Genomic DNA, 21,607 nt, shown 5'->3' with positions numbered 1-21,607 from the left:
CATGGTCTGTGGAGAGACAGACCTTGACAGAGGACACTGATTTTACAAGCCTCAGCTCCTCAGGTAGGGCATTCCACAGAGTGGGTGCCCGAACTGCAAACGCCCCGATCGCCCCGTGAAACGAGGCGAGACGGGTGGACTTTCAGGAGGGCCTTTTCCGTGGATCTAAGGCAGCGCCCTGGTTCGTAGGGGGACAGCAAGGCTTTAATGTAGCTGGGAGACAATCCCTGCCGGGCTTTAAAAGTTATCAATAAAAATTTAAAATCTATTCTAAAAGTAACGCGTATAAATGTAGTGCATCTAGGATAGGTGTAATGTGATCTCGTTTCTTAGTGTTAGTTAGTAATCTTGTAGCTGAATTCTGAACTATTTGGAGGCAGGAAATTGATGTTTTGCAGAGGACAGAGTATACGCTATTACAGAAGTCTAAACGAGATGAAATGAAAGCTTGAATTACCATTTCCAGGTCTGCTATTGATAAAAAGGATTTGATTCTGGCTATATTCCGAAGCTGATAATAGCATGTCTGAACAACGTGTGACTTGGGGAATAAATGAGAGATCTGAATCAAAGATGACACCCAGGTTGCGTGCTGTGTGGGTGACATTAGAAGACAGGGGACTGAGCTCTGACTGGAATGAAGGTATTAGTAATGCAGATGTTTAACAGCAACAATATGTGGGAACTTTAAAAAAAATGTGTGATTTTTCTTAACCCTATGGTATTGCTTCTCAAAGTGGGTTTCGGGTAACCTGACGCTGCCAGATGAGGGCGGTATTGCGGAAACATATTCCCCAACACAACACTCATCTGGGATCTCTGACGGAGTTGAGCCCTGAGTCAGATCTGCTTCGTACCGAACCAATCAGCGTGAGCTAAAGGCGGGATGCGGATGTGACGGTATATAGACACGTCGATATGATTGGTTGTGTTTGCACGCCCACACGGTGATAGACAGACGCTCCCATCCAATCATCTACCATGTATCTTGAGAAAAAGGAACAGCCCCGTCATCGAATTTGCTTCCGCGATCCCAGATCCAAATAAGCTGTGAAACAAATTTGTGTAGCAAGCTTTTTGGATCTGGCAGCGTCAGGTTAGGTTTCGGGACCCCCAGCAGTCTTTGAGGGGAGTACAGGGGGTCCCCAGCAACATTTATTAACAATATATTTAACCACTTTAATCATACAGTAGCCTACAAACACACTTACTAATGGCGCAACATATTCTTTCAGATGGGGGTCCACAGTTAAATACATATTAATACATTAATATTATTATTAATACATATTAATACATATTCTTTCAGATGGGGGTCCACAGTTAAATACATATTCATTTAGGGGTCCACAGTTAAATACATATTCATCATGACATCATAATTTAGTCTGCCAAACGGACTGAGTAAGGAGGTGCAACTCAGTCCAAACATTAACCACTTTAGGAGGTCATATAAAATGATCATATTTAGGAGGTACGAGGAGGGGCGGTGTTGATGCATTGAGTCAACACAACTCTGGCTGTCTGTCCTAGCACCTTTGTGGCAATCCAGCCCGTTGTGGGCCTTTGGATGTTTTTTGTTTGTTAAAGTACCGGTTTTACCAGTTGTATTGATTTTATTTCTGTTATTGCCAAGATTGTTTTTATTTGCTCTATTTTCATGTCTTCCTTTAACTTAAGCAATGATGAATTGGGTTGTTAAATATATGTGTGTATACAGTACATGTATTTATTGGTTGTCCCAGACAACAGGACAAGCCTTAATGTCAAGCCCTGCTTTAAGTACATTTTGATGGCAATACTTTTGTTTTACTCAGGTAAATTTGGAAGTATATCTACACGGCACTATTGATACTTTTACTTAAGTACAAAATGTGAGTACTTTTTCTGGTTACGTACACAGTCCTGTTCCACAGACACACCACATTGTTTTGCCTGAAGGAATTCTTTGAAGGGTCTGTACTTGTAGTGATGGGCCTCAGATCTGACGCAAGATTGGGCTTTGATCTCCGAGGTTTTGCTCGCTGTGTGTGAAAGGAGCTGCGAGAAGATCCAGCGCTGATAAAAGCGATCGGTCGGTCCGTCTGTCTGGATAGATGATTGATCAGATGATAAGATATATAACCTTCATTCTGTCTGGATAGATGATTGATCAGATGATAAGATATATAACCTTCATTCTGTCTGGATAGATGATTGATCAGATGATAAGATATATAACCTTCATTCTGTCTGGATAGATGATTGATCAGATGATAAGATATATAACCTTCATTCTGTCTGGATAGATGATTGATCAGATGATAAGATATATAACCTTCATTCTGTCTGGATAGATGATTGATCAGATGATAAGATATATAACCTTCATTCTGTCTGGATAGATGATTGATCAGATGATAAGATATATAACCTTCATTCTGTCGGTAAATCCCTGTGTCCTACATATTGGTATATTAGCCCAATATTGCCGTTACGCATTTCAGTTGAATAATGTTGATAAAACCGCATTGCCGCTGTGTGTTTTTTTGTGCGTGCGTGCGTGTGTGCGTGTGCGTGTGTGTGTGTGGCGTGCATGCAGAGAGAGAGAGAGAGAGATGCGCCCTGTGTGGGTCTCGTACTTGTATCACGGCATCCTGCACGTGCTTGAGATGTCAAAATGAATTAGAATAAAAAACAAATGATGTACCTACTGTATATGTATCGGGTCTGGATCACATCTTGGTATGGTGTAACTCCCTCCGAGCACAGACAGACACAAATGGTTTCCTCTACTGATTTATTTGAAGGCGATCTTCAATCCTCCAAACACACCGTGAAAACTATAAAGTATAAACAATACAATAAAACAAGCACGTTACAATTAACATAAAACGACACCATGGCATGCACAGCATTAGCCCCTCTCGGAACCCCCTGGGTCAGCCCAATCCGAACCGAACCGGGCTGACCCGTAGGGTCCCTGTGCGTTACTTTGTTTTCGTATTGAAATGAATTGAGGTACACTAACAGGTACATATACGGACATTGCTGGTTGTAGGAGTGGTTGCACCACTCAAAAATACTTAATGGCTTCCGCGCCACAGGAGATATTCGCAGCGGTATTTATAGGTACTTAAAGTTCACACATTCAGAAGCCCTCAAACGAAAAAAAGTCCTCAAAGAGCGCAGAAGGACGTATCCGAAGGTGTTTGCGTTTATTTATGTGTGCGTACCCGGTGGCAGGGTGGAGGTGGAATAGGACCCCATGCTCTGGGTCTCAAAAATGTCAGAAACTTCAATAGCATTGGGTTCTGCTTGTAGGGCTAGCACAGCATGTAGATGCAAACATTTCACATAAGTAAAATACAGACAAACAAACAACAAATACCTCGTTGGCTGCGTGCATAAACAAGGAAGGAAATCTCTTCAGTCTTAGGTCCTTATAACCTTTCTTTCAACAGTCTCTTGTAACTTTAAAGTGTCTTTGTGTGACCAGTGCAAACGGAGCTGCTGCACCTTGCTGCTTCTGTTGCTTGTAGCTTGATTGCATATACAAAACTTCTGTGTACCAATTGACATGAGATGATGAGAGCAGACCAAACGAGACACAGAATGTGGCATTGACCCTTCAAAATAAAAGCATTACAACTTGACAAGAAAAAGACATGAAATAATGTTTTAACATGACTGTAACTTAATTATGAACTTCTTCATTATGAACTTAGACCTTTTAGAAATAAACAAATTATATGACTTGTAGTGGCAACAGTTACATATGGTATCACCAGCTGGTTTGGAAACCTAACTGTAAAATACAAATCTGAGATCCTTAGATTAACCAAAATGACAGGGAAGATCATGGGTATGTCTACACCTCTGATCACCCCCCAGGTCATCTTTGAGCAGGCCACCATTGGACAGGTTAAGAAAATTATGTCTGACCCCTCCTATGTACTATACCCTGTAACCCTGAGTATCGGCTAATGCCATCAGGTAGGAGGTAAGAGGTCCATGTGTGCAAATACAATAGGTACAAGCATTCCTTTGTCCCTCTGTCAATCACACTCCTTAACATTGTCCTTGCAGAGGGCAGACATGGTAGGGGTCGAAGGTTATGAGGTGATGTTATTCCTCTTTTGCACTAGGTATGTTGGTGTGTGGTTTTTTTAATGTTTTATGGGTCACTTTGTCGCCTTTGTTGTCTTGTATTGTATTGTTTTGTATTGTATTGTATTGTATTGTATTGTATTGTATTGTATTGTATCTGTATGCTGCAGGGCGGGTCCTTGGGGTCCAAGACAAATTTCTCCCTTGGGAGACAAAATAAAGAAACATTGACCTTGATCTTGGTGAACTCTTGCAGTGTGTGATCCCTAGTCGGCGATCAATCGTTTAGTGTGAAAGCCACAAAGATAATATGATTTAAAAAAAGAAGACTCCTGTAGTGTGAAATACATAGCGATCTGATGACTCACCGACAACTTTAAAACTCCTACAGTGAGTAGGGGCCATTAGTGTGAAAGCCACAAAGATAATATGACAGCCGATTTAAAAAAAAAAAGACTCCTGTAGTGTGAAATACATAACGATCTGATGACTCGCAGACAACTTTAAAACTCCTACAGTGTGTAGGGGCCATTAGGCATGTATTAGAATCTCAATAATGTATTTAAAACACATACATCTCCATACATCATGTCATCAAGCAGGTTGTGTGTGTTATGTTTCTTCGCTAGATTGGCTGCAAGGTGGCAGTGCTGCTTTTCATCTATTTCCTTTCCACCAACTATTACTGGATCCTGGTGGAAGGTCTCTATCTCCATAGCCTTATCTTCATGGCCTTCCTCTCAGACAGCAAATACCTGTGGGGATTCACACTCATTGGGTGGGGTGAGTAGAAAAACTCTCAGTACATCACATTAGACTAGAGAGAGAGAGAGAGAGAGAGGCAGCGCACAGATATGCAGGACAGTGTATAATATAGCGCTTTGGAGAAAAGCGCTATATGTCTATACACTAGCATGTCTGAACTCAACTCACCTACTACTCTGACGGCTGAATGGTCAGGATGACCGTGTTTTTCTAATGATCTTCACACCTCTCCCACCCGCCGACGACTTGCCATTGTCTTCTAAATGTTACATTCCAACTAATTAAAGGCAGCGGGCACCATTTCAACTCAACAGGACAACTCAACCTTTTCTTTTTCTTTTCAGTTTACCAAACCCACAAGTTCGTGATGTTGAGAGCATTCTAGTGAATAGCCTATACCCTTGCGCAGCGCGAGGTAATTAACGCCAGCTAATTATTTGGTCTTTGATTAACGGATTATATAAAAAATCATTTTGGGCCAAAATAAAGGAAGAAAAAAAAGAGAGCGGATTTGACATCATTTCTCAAGTTGAGCGTCTTTTTCCTGAGATCCCATTCACTGACACAACAAAACAGACAACATTTAGAGGTGGGCACTGGGTCTGGGTTGAAGTAGCCTAATTTACAACACTGTCCGACTTAGTTTTGAGCCAATAAAATACCACGCCAGAGCCAGGCCCATTGATCAGAGTCCGACGAAATACGAGTTATATATTTAAGCAATAAGCCACGAGAGGTCTCAGGTTACCGGGTATTTTACACTGGCTGGGGGCGTAGGCAGACCCGAGGCGCAGCCGAGGGTCTTCTACTCTATTTTATTCTAAATAGAGTAGAATAGCCTGTATTCTAAATAGAGTCAAAATCAGACAGATGTGAGCTGAATGTCCACCATTTGGAATTGCCCAAAATAATGGACAGTACATCTCAGAGGCAAATATGGTCACGTTGCGACACATTGTGAGCTTGTAGAATTGTAATATGTTTGAAAAAACCACTTACTACTACAGATCCACCAGGACAGGTAAACGCTTCTTACTGTCTTTTGTCATTACAGGGTTTCCAGCTCTCTTTGTGGCTGCGTGGGCTGTTGTCAGGGCGACACTGGCAGATGCAAGGTTAGTTAACAATTAAGTCCTAATTAGATAATTTTAGATTTTAACTATATACAAAGCAATAATAGTTTTTTCGGAAAGCTCATAGGATTTTCAACGGTGGTTTAGAACAATGTTTTACATGTTTTAATGGGTTAAAAAATGTGAATGAATGCAATTGTTGTAATGTTGAGAGTCCATGGTGTTCACAGAAAAGGTTAAAATATTCTGTTTTGTTTTCTAATGCAATTTTGGGTCATCATTTTAAAATGGAAACTTGGAGCACACTGATCTTCATTGAAATACGACAGCTCTGTGTGCACATTCTGTTCCAAAATAGAAGCATTGTGGGGTGGTGGATGGTGATGACTGAAAGTCACACACCTGGACTGAGTCAAAATAATTAGACTCTAATTGGGATTGGGAGTGATAACGAATGTTAAGCATCAACACAGCATAAATCAGCCAAAACACAGCCAGCTGTGTTGTTATCTTTTGGCACTATACTGTACAAGAGTTTGAATGGAAGCCCTGCTGATGTCTGTCTTCTGTATGCTACTATTGTTACCATAGTACGATAGTTTCAAGCACTTCGAGCACTTTTAACCTTTATTTAACCAGTAAAAACACACTCCTTTTCAAGTGGGAACTGGCCAACCATGCTACATCATACATCATAAAACAGACAACAATAGTACATCTATGTTACCTAAAAATACATACAAAATCTCCAAAGTGATACACTTTAAATGACGGAAAAAGAGGCCGAAAGTCCTACATACAGTAAGTATCACCCAGGGTGTAGTAGTATATCCCCCTTTCACAATGCGCTAGACCCCTGGGAGATGGATTGCTGGGGTGGAGCGCCATCAGCTCCCAGTACTTACCACACCACTTCAAGCCGTGCTTCTCATACACTGAGTTGGCAGTGCCCGGGATTGAATCCATGACATTGCGGTTGAAAGACGAGTGCTCTACCGACTGAGGCTGAGCTACCCGGACACTGTACAATATAGAAAAATCAGACCAGTCTGAAGTGAGTGGTGCTGTACTGTACTCGTGCTGTAGTACTGGGGACCTGTACAAGCCCTCCTCCCTGGCCTGTGTGTGTGTGTGTGTGTGTGTACGTGTGTGTGTCTATATGTGTGTGTCTGTGTGAGTGTGTGTGCGTGCGTGCGTGTTTGTGTGAGCAAACATTTCAAAAATACTTAAGAAAAGAAAGAGGACAAGGTCGATGGCCTAATATTATTGATAATGATAACATGGTCATGGAGTCTGAGCCGGCTGAGGGGATGGAGGAAGAACAAGCTGGGGAAGAGGAAGAGCATGCTGGAGATGAGGCAGAGGAGGACGAGGAGGACAACTTTGACAAGGACATGCCGCTGGAGCCCACTGACTTTGGATATTTCCCTGATAATGTTGACTCAAATGTCAAACGTTATATATATTGTGTTATTCAACCAAGCTAGATGTAGCCTAATGTGAGACATGTTGGCTCTTTGCTGATCGCTCATTACTAGGTGCATGGGGAGAAGACATGGCGAACAAGTAATTGGCAGAATCTATCCCACAAAATGCATGTGGCGTTTGCATGGAGCGATCGACGAGGACATGGAGAGAGAAATCTGACTGGAGAGCAGCTTTTGGACCGCCGAGCTGGTCTGAACACAATGTTCCCACTGTAGAAATCAGACTGGAGACCAGCTTTTGGACTGTCAAGCTGGTATGAACACAATGTTCCCACTGCTCCATGGCTGTGTTCTGCTCTCCTGAGCCTCCCCCCCCCCCCCCCCCCCCATGGAGCAGAGCTGCTCTATGAAACCCAGTGACTCCCATTGAAAATGAATTGCGAGCTGCTCTGCCCCCCTCTCCCCCCGGAACAGAGAGAGCGATTTCGTTTCGATCTCGATTTCGTGTACGAGGCCTCAGGTGTGAACGGCGCCTACTAAAACAGACCTTTTTCCATGGCAAGGTTCTGTATCTTTGTCCAGATGTCATGAGGTTAAAGAAGATACAGGTGTGTTACAGGTGTTATAGTGCTTGCCGTGTGATGGCCTTATTGTTCATTTCAGAAAGTGTGGGTGTAGGAAGTCCGATATAGAAGTAATACAGGTAATACTGAAAAGTTTGTTTCTGTTAGGCATGGACAGTTTGGTGTAGAAACATGCAGAACAGTACAACAGAACAGGTTGAATAATGCTTTTGTACTCCTTCACATGGTTGTCTCCTCTCCTCTCTCCTCTATGTATTTCGTCCTAACCACAGGTGTTGGGAGCTAAGTGCAGGCAACATTAAGTGGATCTATCAGGTGCCCATCCTGACAGCCATTGGGGTAAGTGTTTATTTGAATATGAGTGCACAGTAATGGCTCGTACACACTGCTGATATTTGCTCCGATTATGCTGTCGGGGAGCATTTTTGGTGCTCGCCGACAAAACCCCCGATCTGACGTAAAATCGGGCTTTGATCGGTGAGGTTTTGCTCGCTGTGTGTGAAAGGAGCTGCGAGAAGATCCAGCGCCGATAAAAGCGCTCGCCGACGCCTCCCCGACCATTTCTGAACATCTAGCACGTTTGATATTTGACGTGCCGACTGGATATCATACAGTATGAACTGGGTTAACTTGCGACTGCGCCCCGATAAGGCCTGTATTACAGCCAATGGTCCTCATTCACAAAGGAGAAATACGCCACAGTGTAAATGATGCGGAAACAGATGCGTATTGATATCGTATTAATCCGTCCTCTCAACCTACGATTAGGTCCCGTGTTATTCAGAGAACCTGGTGTAATCACTTAATTTGTGCGGATCGCCGAGTGTATCCTTTCCGCATTTTTCCCAAGCGATTCGCCTGATGTCGCCTAACATCCATGCCCATTCCACACCATAAGGCAACAGGAAATATCGAAAAATGTCATCATAGCCTGCACAGAGGATTCCCAAGCTTTAAATGATGTACAACAGCCGCGATGAGCTTGTAGAGCAGTTAATTTTGACAGGCGGGTCTCTGCAGGACAGATCTTCAAGCAAACAGCGCGATATATATAATTATAAACGAAACTTGCCAACTTGGTACGCATTGCTTCACTCCTTGTTAAATGTCAGAAGTTAACTGATGTTAGTTGCTTTCAGTTTCACATATAGAAAGAAGTTAATTTACAGTTCACCACACCAAATGCTTAAAACTCTACAATGATAAAAGGCCCTATTGATTAATACATTTAATTTAATTTAATTAATACCACGACGCAAATGGATGCGGATATAGGTGCTTGCAGCAAAGGGCCTACGGGAAACTTTAATTGGCTGAGTCTCTGTCAACATATGCTGATCAGCGAGTTACAGTGGTAATAATAATCATCATCAACAGCCTTTCTTGTCTCTCTGTCTGTCAGACCGGCATGTCTGTGGCTGTCCGTGCTCACTGTGCCGTTATATTAATTTTCCAATGTGAATTTCACCCAGATTGGACTCATTGCATAAGTATAGCATGCGTGTGCTTGTGTGCGTGCTATTTTTACCAGCACTGGGTGTTACAAAACAAAAAAACAAAATGAGCTAAACAGAGAGAGTGCTTTTCCTCTCCCTATAGAGCCCATAAACAGACTAAAACACTAAGCCCGGAGGCACAGGCAGATGAATCAGGGTTTCGGAGTCCAGATTTATTTTCAGAGACAAAGTACAGCTTCATGGCCTGAGCCATGCACCCTTCAGCCTAACAGCTTCAGGACACTGACCCCACATAGACAGTTCTGGCTAGTTTATAAAGAAGCTCGACAGTCGTTTAACACCCAAACCAAATGGTCCAAGTCACTAGGTGTGTTCACATGAAGAACAAAATTTCCCCAAATTCAAGGTACCAAAAGTTAACTGTGAACTTGGTAGATCTGCTTTTAGCTTCTGTGGCCCTAATACATGGAATGACCTGCAAACTACCGGTAAATTGACCACATTGGTACCCTGAGTCGTTTTAGGGGTGGCGGTGGCTCAGGGGTAGAGTGGCTGGATGGTAACCGCAAGGTTGCCAGTTCGAACCCGGGCTCCCCCAGAGTTAGTGTCAAAATGTCCTTCAGCAAGACACTGAATCCCTAATTGCTCCTGATGTGCTGGTTGGTGTCTTGCACATGGTTTCCGCCACCATTGGTGTATGAATGTGCGTGTGAATGGGTGAATGTAATGCACAATCTATGTAAAGCGCACTATATAAATTTTACAAATTACCATTTTTTTAAACCATGGTGAGCATACAGATCCTAACCTGACTCCGCCAGATTGCGGCAGTACTGAGTTCTCAAGTTCCCTCCTCCTGTACAAATGTTGTCCAGCAGGGGGAGTGGTTTTACCAGGCTATCCAACCTTTTCCTGGGCTGTGTGTGCTCCACTTCCTGTCGATTTGATCCAATGAAATCCAATGAAACTGGTCAGATGACCAATGATATCCAATGAAATCGACAGGAAGTGGAGCACACACAGCCCAGGAAAAGTGTGGATACAGATCCAGCAGAACAACAAAACAAGAAAAAAAATAGTAAATACCATACCCAAATTGTAATAGTTAAAAAAAAATCTTCTTTTTAGCTCAACTTCATCCTGTTTCTGAACATTGTGAGAGTTCTGGCAACCAAGATCCGAGAGACAAATGCAGGGAGATATGACAGCAGGAAACAGTACAGGTGGGTGACAATGCTGACCTTCTCAACTTATGCTTAACCCTTTAAAGATGGAGTGCCATATTTTTTTCCACCCTAAAACATGATCATCAGGTATTATATAAGGAGGAATACGTTTTTCAAAAAAGTGTACAGTATTTGTTAAAATGTCGTTTTTACGCGGACATGCCCACCAGTTCATTAAGTATGCCTGGTCTGCCTGGTGGGTGATCCACCTGAACTGAAGCCGCACCCACAGCTGTTCTATGTCCGAGCATAGACATGGTAACGCCCCGCCTGTCTCTGATTGGCCTACCGACACTGCTGGCCTTACCAGAGTTTACTCTGAGGTGGAAGATACATGCTGGATAGTCTGCCGTGAGGTTACTCAGTGGTGGGAAATAAATAAATAATACAAGTACGATAATGACAGCATGGCACACGCAACAGTAACTTTTATTTTTGTAGAAGAGGCAAACTAATATTGTTTATGCTGTTGGCCTGTTTATTTGTATACATGTGTAAACTTGAAACATTATTGTACTTGATCTTTATCTTTTTTAGTATAACAGTATTAGTTTACTATAATTAGATTAATACCTTGATCTTTATCTTTTTTAGTAGTTTACTATAATTAGATTAATACACAATAATCAACACTAACACTTTAATTTAGAACACAGCCAAATCAAATCATAGTACACTACATACGATACGTGTTCAATCAATTATTCAATCAAAGCAAAAGGCACAAACAATATTAGTTTGCCTCTTCTACAAAAATTAAAGTTACAAGTTACTGTCGCGGGTTGCCATTATTTTGTACTGTATTCTTTCCCACCACGGAGTACCCTTGCTTCTCAGAGGACAGGCAAGACGGGCAGTGTCGGTAGGCCAATCAGAGGCAGGCGGGGCGTTACCATGTCTATGCTCGGACTTAGAATAGATATCCGCGTTGTTGTATGATAAAGAGGGAGGGGTTAGGGTGATAATGTGATGTCACTATATCACTGTTAGGGTTAGGCCTTCGCATCTAGCATTCATTGATGCATACTAGATGTATGAAAGGGTTTGTTTACATCTTGCCCCAATGCATTTCCAATGGAAGTCACATGGTTTGACACAACATTTGTGTTGTACGGCTTTCGCCTGTGTTTCGACTGCCCCCCACCCCCTCATACAACAAAAATGTTGTGTCAAACCATGTGACTCCCATTGGAAATGAATTGCGAACTTGCATCCGTCAATAAGTCTCATGCATCAGCTATACATCAATCTGTTGTGCACGTGTGAGTCAGGCCTTAGGGTTAGGGTCATTGCACATAACAATGGGTCTAATGAAGTACTGTCACCTCATAAACACATGAAAAACTGGAGAAAAATACAAAAATCACACCACTCCAGTGGTTTTCAACCTGGCCATTATTTATTCGGCATTTGAGCCACGGCCCACCATTTGATGAGATTTAGCCTCTCAGACCCAAGACTAGAAATTGTATTATCGTTGGATATGATTTTGTCCACAATTACATGCTTTATATCTGTGTGTCTTGCAACGACTGGTCGCGGAAGAGTCGAGTGTGTGTGTTAATAATAATAATATTAAGAAAAAATAGGCTGCTACAGACAAGTGTATTATGAATGTATTGGTATGTGTGTGGGCATACTTAATTTGTACTATATATAATTTATGCATTCTAGAAGTACATTGTGGAAAGTGCTTCTGCCCTCTGTGTTCACTCAATATGTGCAGTAATTTTACCACTCAACCCTATGTTATGGGTGAACAAAAACTCACAAGGTGTGTTGTGAGCTTGTAGAGCGGCTATGTTCGCTATTTTGGAAAAAAATTGAAAGTGAAATTGGTTAAGTAAGAGGGTTTTAATGTATGCATATTTAACCAATTTAATTTGTGTTATTATGGCCACTTTGGCCAATCATGCTGTTGATGTGGCCTAGTTTTTATTTATCCCATTGTGACTAATGTCCATCTGTGGAAGTCAGTTTGTCAATAGGAAATCATTAACACTGTATTATCAGTGCCAGTCTGTTTGGTGACTCATCAAACTCATGTTGCTTTCATGTATCGTCACTGGATCAATATGCACTCCTGCTGTCTGTTTCAAGTGCATTTTGAAAAACATCTTGTTTGTGTGGATGTGTATAATTATGTTATTGTTCATGACCGGTTTCGACGCACCACTTTGAAGTAAATGAGCTAAACAGAGAGAGGAGTGCTTTTCCTCTCCCTATAGAGCCCATAAACAGACTAAAACACTCAGAATAAGCCCGGAGGCACAGGCAGATGAATCAGGGTTTCGGAGTCCAGATTTATTTTCAGAGACAAAGTACAGCTTCATGGCCTGAGCCATGACACTGACCCCACATAGACAGTTCTGGCTAGTTTATAAAGAAGCTCAATACACATTTCAAACAGTCGTTTAACACCCAAACCAAATGGTCCAAGTCACTAGGTGTGTTCACATGAAGAACAACACGAGACCTCTAGATGATGCTATCAACAAGCTAGATCAAAGTAGGCCTATAGCTATTTACCATAGAGTGCAAGCTGTGAATGGTGCCCATGCGTCTATCCAAACACGTCCTGTTGGTCAGGCCTACTAGTTTAGATGTGAAACAATTTAGTCTGTCTAGTTAGTGTGGTTGCCCTTTAACTGTAACACTTTATTATTTTACTGGAGTAAGACAAAGTTTGCCGCATTATACCTCCCAGTTTTGACTGTACGCACTTGAGCCATATGTCAAATTGGGAATCGTGTGCTTGTATTTTGTTAAGAGAAATGTTGTATAGTTTAATTGATATAAATGTATTAGTGAATTAAATTTCCCCATTGACATGAATGGGAAAATGCAAAAATTCACATTCAAGTATTGTTTTCCTCGGAGACTGTACGCACTATAGTTATAAAACTTGGAGGATAAATTCATACTTATCACTAAAATTATTTAACCTATAATTTTATCGGTCGGCCTCATGGTGGCGCTATAACTTTACGTTTTGGCTTATAACTCTTGATCCGTAGGTCGTAAAATCAGAATTATTTTCCCCCTGGATTCCTTGGGAGTTTTGATAGTGCGTATCGTTCGGCCGTAATCGTCGTCCGAAGTTAGTAGGAGGGGCCTATATCACAAAAAATGCCATAAATCACGAACGGAATGTCCAATCCATCCCAAATTTGAATCACATGTCCGGGGTGGTTTAATGAACCAAGTTCTAAAAGCAATTCCATTTTCATCTATAGGGGGCGCGGCAAATGCGAGAAATGTAACAGTTTGTCGCAAAAACATGAATTTTGGGGGTTAAATCCCCTCCGAATTACTTACACATGATCTAAGGTTTGACTTGAAATTGTAATTGGCTGGCAATATTAGTGGGAGGGGCATATGTAAGCCACTGCGGCAAACACACTCTGCAATTTTTTTAAATTGCGAATTTTCTAGTTTAACATTATTAGGCTATATTAATGAAATGTGGTTCCATCAGATACCACACTTTCATGTATCGTCACTGGATCAATATGCACTCCTGCTGTCTGTTTCAAGTGCATTTTGAAAAACACCTTGTTTGTGTGGATGTGTATAATGATGTTATTGTTTGTGTGTCCACAGGAAGCTGGCCAAGTCCACCCTGGTACTGGTGTTGGTGTTCGGGGTCCATTACATAATCTTCGTAGGTATGCCGCACAAGTTCAAAGGACCCAGCTGGGAGGTCCGCATGTACTGTGAGCTGTTCTTCAACTCCTTCCAGGTGCAGTCATTTTCTAGTCCATGAGTTAATTTTTTTTTTGATTTTTCGATAAAGAATAACATAATAATCATTTAAATCATTCCTGTACACTCAAGAGAAAGAATGTCCCCGCTACCACCCTTAGATCTCCATATATGGAGCTGACCTGTTCTGACATTCCATATGTTGATCTGACCTCATCAAATCCTGTACACTCAAGACATGCTCCTTATATGGCCAGTACAGAATTCATTCCATGTCGATCTGACCCCTTTAGGGCAAGGTCGTTGGGCTAACATTCGTTGTGCTAAATACGGCCATAGCCGTGATCACAAATGTGATGAGATCAGCACATTTCGGTAAAATGGTAAATGGTGCATTTACAGTATATACCGCCTTTATCCAAGGTGCATTACATTCACATACTGATGCTGGAGGAAACCATGCAAGGCACCAACCTGCACAGCGGGATCAATAGGGGTTCAAAGTCTTGCTCAAGGACACTTTGACACTAACTATGGGGGAGCCCGGGTTCGAACTGCCAACCTTGCGGTTCAAATCCGGTCACTCTACCCCTGAGCAACTGCCGGGGCTGTGGACGTTTTTAGCCCAAGGAGTGTTTTTGTGCAAAACCAATGCTTGGAATGGATTCAGAATCATGAAAACCCCCTAGTTTGACACGAACATGCTACTTAAAGCATGAGGGATTTTCTTTTGCCGTATATAGGTTAATGGTATGGGTCAGATTATTTAATTAAATTGCTCAACATATGCAAGTTAGCATGGCCAGTTTCTAGATGCTGGGGACCTATACTCAACATTTCTAACATAAAACGTTAGGGTACTCAAAATTGGGCTCTATGGGCTGACCTGCTGTCACCTGCCTCTTTCAGATGTGTTTGTTGGAGTGAGTCATGCTTCAATGCAAGCAGATTGAAATAAATATATCATTCCAGAAGATAGAAAAGAGGACAGTGTTACAATACAGTAATTGAGCTATTGAGGAGGACAGTGTCACCATTTTACCATGCCTTTTTACAACAGAGATCTCTTTCTTTCAGGGGTTCTTTGTGTCCATCATTTACTGCTACTGCAATGGAGAGGTGAGTGCTTACTTCAATTGCAGTCTTCACTTCAATACCACGAAATATACTTTTGTGGAAATAGAAAAGCTTTGTGGGACAACCAATATAATATAAAACAATCACACACGTGTGAAATGAGGGGCGCTCTTGTCATCGTACATCCATTTATGTTAGCGGACATTTGACATTGCTACATAAGGTGGTTGGTTATTGGCCAAGCACTCCCACCAACATGTGATTGGTTAGCCGATTTTCTCGTTTACATATGACGTAAGTTTTCCATTCAATGTCAATGGCGTTTAATGTTTTGATGTTTAATATACGTCATATTTAGTGGAATTATCATCTCTTATGATCATACATCATGCATCATCTCGTACTGGCCATTGGCCAATCAGAATGCCTGCTGCCTGTGTTTGGTTAGCTGATTTGCTCGTTTACATATGACGTAAAATTTCCCTTCAATGTCAATGGCGTTTAATGTTTTGATGTTTAATTTACGTCATATTTAACACAGGGGTGCGTTCTATCCCCTCTGTTATTTTCCCTATACACAAATGAGTTGAAATACAACAACAAAGAGTTCTCTCTCATAAAGTAAGCTGATGACATGGCCTGCAGGACGTTTCCAGTCCGTCTTACTCCCAGAACATCGACCGTATTGCCACCTGGTTTGACAGCAGCTTCCTTGACCTTAATGTCACTAAGACCAAGGAGCTGTGTTTGGGAGGGGGGTCAAGAGCAGAGGGCTCAGGGTCCATCTTTAGGCCTGTTACTGAGTGGGGAGGAAGTGGAGCAGGTCAGTGACTTTAAATATCTGGGAACAACCATAGACAATAAACTCACCTTTCAGACCAATGCATTGCAGATAACATCTACAAAAAGGCAAGGCAGCGGCTATATCTTCTCAGGAAACTGAGAAGTTTTAATGCTAGTAAACACACCCTGACCATGATCTATATACACTCTGTAGAATAGATCACTCACTGAGAGTATTCTCACTTTTAACATCGTGTCCTGGTTTGGGAATCTCTCAGTTAGAGATAAAAACAAGCTCACCCAGGTAGTCAACCAGGCAAGTAAGATCATTGGAGATAAACAATTGCAACTTCAGGACATACGTATACTACTGCTCCATAACCAAAAAAGAAATTCAGATTTACAATGATTCTACCCACCCTCTTATCTCTGAATTTGACTTGTTGCCATCGGGCAGGAGGCTTAGGGCAAAACTAGCTAAAAAGAAGGGTTACAAAACTTTGTTTGTGCCAACTGCTGTGGACATTTTAAATAAGAAAATGTTTAAATAGTTCACCTAACACCCACTGTTCATGATCACTGTTGCTGTGTTTATGTGAATGCATTTTATATAGTATTTTAATGAATCTGTGTATTTTATGTAATGTTTTATTGTTGTAACTGACTGCCGGTGTGCCAAAGACAAATTTCTATTTTATGTAAATGTAATGGACAATAAAGTTTTCCTTATTCTTATTGTCATCCACCGAATTCTCAATATTTAGCGTCCAGTAGATTAACAAATAAGCTTACGCTTTTGCAATAACTGACTATAGTTTGTCTAAATAATGCAAAACTACCTGAAAACAAAATATAGTTTGTTGAACTGCCAAATAATGATTTTTTTCTTTACATCCTTATAGAGCGCAGCAGTCCCCTTTCGTTCAGAACGACGAGTGGCCCAGGAAATGATTCCCTGTTCATTTTCTCCATAGGCTTTTCAAAAAGTATTTATATAAAGACGGTTCCGCCACGGACGAAGCCAACTCGGATCGTGACAAATCATGACAACAAACACAATATTTTGGGGCGAATAATTAGAAAGAGGAAAATAAAGTCAGGATACAACACTCGTCGTTCTGAAAGGGACTGTGATGCAGCACTATCATTGCTTTTGTGATAACAAAAGAAGGCTATTCACAAGCAAATGTCTCCTCCGAATGACACTAGGTACAGACGGAGATAAAGAAAACATGGACACGCTGGAATCTGAACTTTGGCTGGAAAGGCCCGACGGTCTGTGGCCAGGGCCACTGCCGCTACCGCTCAGTCCTAAGCGCCTTCAACAACAACAACAACAGCGCCAGTAGCCACTCCCACCTGGCTGGGGGCGGACCCGCCACCCGCTCCACCACACTCGTCTCCAGTCGCGTCTATCGAAGTTGCGGCCCACCAGTGGTCAGCGTGCACGCCACTCTGCCAGGCTACGTGATCAGCAACTCGGACCCGGATAGCCTCCAACCGTCCATGCGGGAGGAGGCAGAAGACAGCGGACCCAAGCAGGTGGATATCTCCCTGAAGGAAACGCCACCCGTTCTGAGCAGCAGTACCACAGCGGACGACGAAGAGGAAACACTGTAGAACACTGGTCCCCAAACACTGGGTCTCGGGACCCATTTGTGGGTCGCGGACACATTGTTTTAGGTCCCCTTGTTTTTTGTTTCCTACATTTGTTTTTTAATTATTATTTCAAAACATTTTCAAAAAGCATTCCCAAAAAAAGCAAAACTATTAAACCAAATTTCAATGATTTATGAAATAAAAGAAAAATCTAAGACAATCCATAAATTGGAAGAAAAGAATAGTGAAAATGGCTACAAGGTCATAATGCAGTAAGCGATGCATAGTGAGCTTGTAGATCTGTTATTTTCACTAGTTTAGGTCCTGGGAGAGTGCCTCATTTATGTTTTGGGAATTTGGTTTGTTTCGGGCAAAAAGTTTGGGAACCACTGCTGTAGAACATTGGGTTGGTGGCATGGACAAGTACTGTATAATTTATAGCTGTAAAATCGTATAAATCACCCTCTGATAGTGAAAGGCACAATTAATTTAATTGAAAAATAACGGAACATCCAGACCCACAGGAACACGCCCAGGGGGTCGGCCCGGTTCCGGCGAGCGGCCCTGCGTCCTAAACAGTCGAGAAATGACAGTTACCATGTGGGGGTCACGGGGGTCCGTGTGGGGGTCCCCGGAACATCCAGAGCACCAGGAACGGCCCAGGGCTGTACTGTAGTGTAGTGTACCCTGTGCCACTTCACTCTGTGCTGTACTCTACTGGCCACTTTAGGTGTTGCAGCTGTCCATGCTCAGACATACAGACACAGAGACATACATAAACACATTGCTGTGTAATGGAGCGGTTAGCCACCACTCAAAAACTGTATTATATTACCTATTACTAGTTACTGTAAAAAAATAATATTATTATTACTTTAAATATTACTCCCTTTTGTAAGTAATTGCATCTTTTGTCCCCAAAAGTGTTGATTGTTCTGGACGGTTTAAGGACCGCCCTTCCGCATCCCATAATTCACAAGTACAGACAATTGGTGGGCGCATCGTTTCCGTATCCGCTCTAGAGTCTAGTTCCTCTAGACCAGACTACTGTAGTTAGCATGGCATTGGTTCGACCTCCTGATAGTCTGACCATTACTAACACTATCCCAAACCCTAACCTCCAGTAAGCCACAGGCGCATGGCGCAAAATTAATTAATCAGGACAACTATACCTTGTGATCAAAATGTGTTAATTACAATCAAATCCAAGATAAATCATTTGGCAAACTTGCCTTCCCTTTGAGATGCAGACGGCCCAGAGCCGAAGGATGTACATGGTTCCACCGCGCCTCAAGCCAAGTTCAGGCTGGTGACTGTCTGGTGCATTTCCGGAGCAAGACTCGTAGACATGAAGAAAGAATGTACAGGAGCAAGGGAAAAAATGTATGTCAATAAATCTTCATCAAGTCATGGCTGATGAAGATGCATTAACATAGAAACGTTGTCACGTTCTTTTTGCCTGCACCCTGCGAATACAATACTCCAAATGTCAGAGTTTGCTCCTTTTTTCTATTTCTTTACAGCTTTCTTGAAACGGCAATGATGGAGAAGAATGTGCCCACCTTTTCTTCTTACATCTGTCATGTGACAATAAAGCTGAATTGAGTTGAGGTAGGCCTACCTACAGTATGTTTATGCTTCATTATTTTGTTTGTATATTGCTATGCTGGTAATATGCTATGACAGTCATTGTATTGTTCTTATTGCTGTACTGATTAATATGTTTGTTCATTGAGGCAGTGCAGTGTCTGCTATTTTTACTAATGTGATTTCATGTTATTTTATGTTCACAGGATGCTAACTAAACCAATTGCCCTTCGGGGAAATTAAAGTTTCTTTATTTATTTTCTTTTTTATTCACGGAAGCCCATTGAGAGCAAACTCTCTTGTCTCTGCCCTGATCACAGCAAGTATACTTATAAAATACAACACATAATATAGTGAAAAACAAGTTTACATAAGACAGCTATCATGGCTGGGTGTGTGTGCGCTCGCGTGTGTGTGTGTGTGTGTGTGACTGAGTGTGCGAGTGTGTCTATTCTGTCTAAACAGCAGGGGCTCAGTTCATGTCTCTGCTATAATGAGATGTCATTTATTTCTGAGAAACTGCTGCTGTGGTTGGTGTTGATGAGACGATATCCTAAAATGTCAACTAATTACCCTGCCGTGTCTCATTTTGACGACTAAATGAGGTGGTACTCGTACTGTATAACAAATTAAGTTGTGTTGTAGCCACCCAAAGCGCGTCCGAGTTAGTGCAGTTATTAGTGCATCAAAAGTAGACCACCATTACTGCCTAAAATGGGGCCACTATTGAAAGTGTTCTCACCTTCTCCATGCTTGTCTGGTTTGGTCACACAACCTCTCAAGACAAATCAAAGCTGGAAAGAGTAGTACGTCGCGCATCAAAAAACATAGGATGCAGCCTCCCTACACTTTCCTCACTCTATTCCACCAGAATAATCAGGAAGGCATATAAAATCATTGCAGACAACTCCCATCCTGCACATCACCTCTTCAATCTCCTCCCATCAGGCAGGAGATATAGAAGTATCCAGAGCTCTACATGTCGCTTCAGGGATAGCACTTACCCCGTAGCCATTAGACATCTGAACTCATAGTATATGCATATAGCACTTTAAAAAACTGGATGTAATTTCCTATGCTGCTGGTTTTTGTTTTTGTATTGTACTGTCTTTCTTGTTTGTGTATCTATGGTTGTCTGTATATGTTGAGTATGAACCAAGACAAATTCCTATCAACTTGTTGACATGGCAAATAAATTATTGAATCTTGAATCTTGAAAATGTTATTAAAAACTATACTATAAAAACTAGGGATGTCCCGATTACTTTTTTGCTCCCGATACGATTCCGATCATTTATCTTTGAGTATCTGCCGATTTTCCCAATCCGATATTTTACACTTATGCCATATCAAAATAGTACAATATCCAAAATCACAGACAATATCCAGTCTATCGATTCATTCATGATATCGATATAATATTGGGGTATACTATGGATCACATTTTTTTGTTCCCGATCCGATTTCGATCATTTGAAAATGACGTGATTGGCCCCGATTTCCGATCACGTGATCGGATTGGGACAACCCTAACAAAAACTGGTCAAACATTGGCCAAATTGTCCAATAATATGAGAGGCAAAACGTTTGAAGCACAGTTAAAGTATAGAAGCTGAAGTACCTGACAAAGCATTGCGTTGTGGGACGTTGTGAGCTTGTAGAACGTCTATTTTCACAATATTTATCTGTGGAACTGAGTCAAACTAAATGTAATGCTTCAACTCCTACAGTACAATTCCAAATGCTTTTCACGTTGGGGATTCTCAGTTCAAATATGATTATTTTGGGGGGTTCCCAGTTTAAATAAGATTATTTTGGGGGGTCCTCAGTTCAAATATGATTATTTTGGGGGGGGTCCTCAGACTCCTCAGTTCAAATATGATTATTTCGTGAGGGTTAATTGCGTAACCACTGGGCTATAGACTACACTACAGTACACACAGAATGCACACATTTGCACCTTCAGATTAGGTATACAAATGACAACATCCCCACATACACCAACACATTACATTCATGTACCGTAAACAACAAACACCATCTGTTCCGTTCCTCATGCGTGACATAGAAAGAATGTGAGCAGTACTCATTCTGTAAAAGTCTAATTGAGATGACAGGAGAGATTAAAGTACCTGAAGTACACTTCCATGAGTGCTGCCTGGCATTCTTCTATTTAACCTAGAATGATAGGTTATTCCCACCACAGTAATTGCACATGCGTATCATGAATGCCAC

The 21,607-nt window shown here is 41.7% G+C and overlaps 1 protein-coding gene across 1 annotated transcript in view; it reads left to right on the top strand.

The window, feature by feature from the left end:
• Window positions 1-17,806, top strand: part of pth2ra (parathyroid hormone 2 receptor a) — a gene marked incomplete at its 3' end in the record, with an annotated part of 38,372 nt that extends 20,566 nt beyond the window's left edge. The window contains exons 7-13 of the mRNA XM_080785715.1: window positions 4,719-4,872; window positions 5,909-5,969; window positions 8,211-8,277; window positions 10,524-10,618; window positions 14,225-14,363; window positions 15,404-15,445; window positions 17,396-17,806. Of these exons, the coding sequence (XP_080641841.1) occupies window positions 4,719-4,872; window positions 5,909-5,969; window positions 8,211-8,277; window positions 10,524-10,618; window positions 14,225-14,363; window positions 15,404-15,445; window positions 17,396-17,806 (969 nt within the window). The remainder of the gene's footprint in view (window positions 1-4,718; window positions 4,873-5,908; window positions 5,970-8,210; window positions 8,278-10,523; window positions 10,619-14,224; window positions 14,364-15,403; window positions 15,446-17,395) is intronic.
• Window positions 17,807-21,607: the final 3,801 nt, after the last annotated feature.

This window comes from Protomyctophum bolini (genome assembly GCF_963924005.1).
Source record: "Protomyctophum bolini genome assembly, chromosome: 16".
Classification (NCBI taxonomy): domain Eukaryota; kingdom Metazoa; phylum Chordata; class Actinopteri; order Myctophiformes; family Myctophidae; genus Protomyctophum; species Protomyctophum bolini.
The sequence above is the reverse complement of the archived record's forward strand: the minus strand, read 5'-3'. Positions and strand labels throughout refer to the sequence as shown.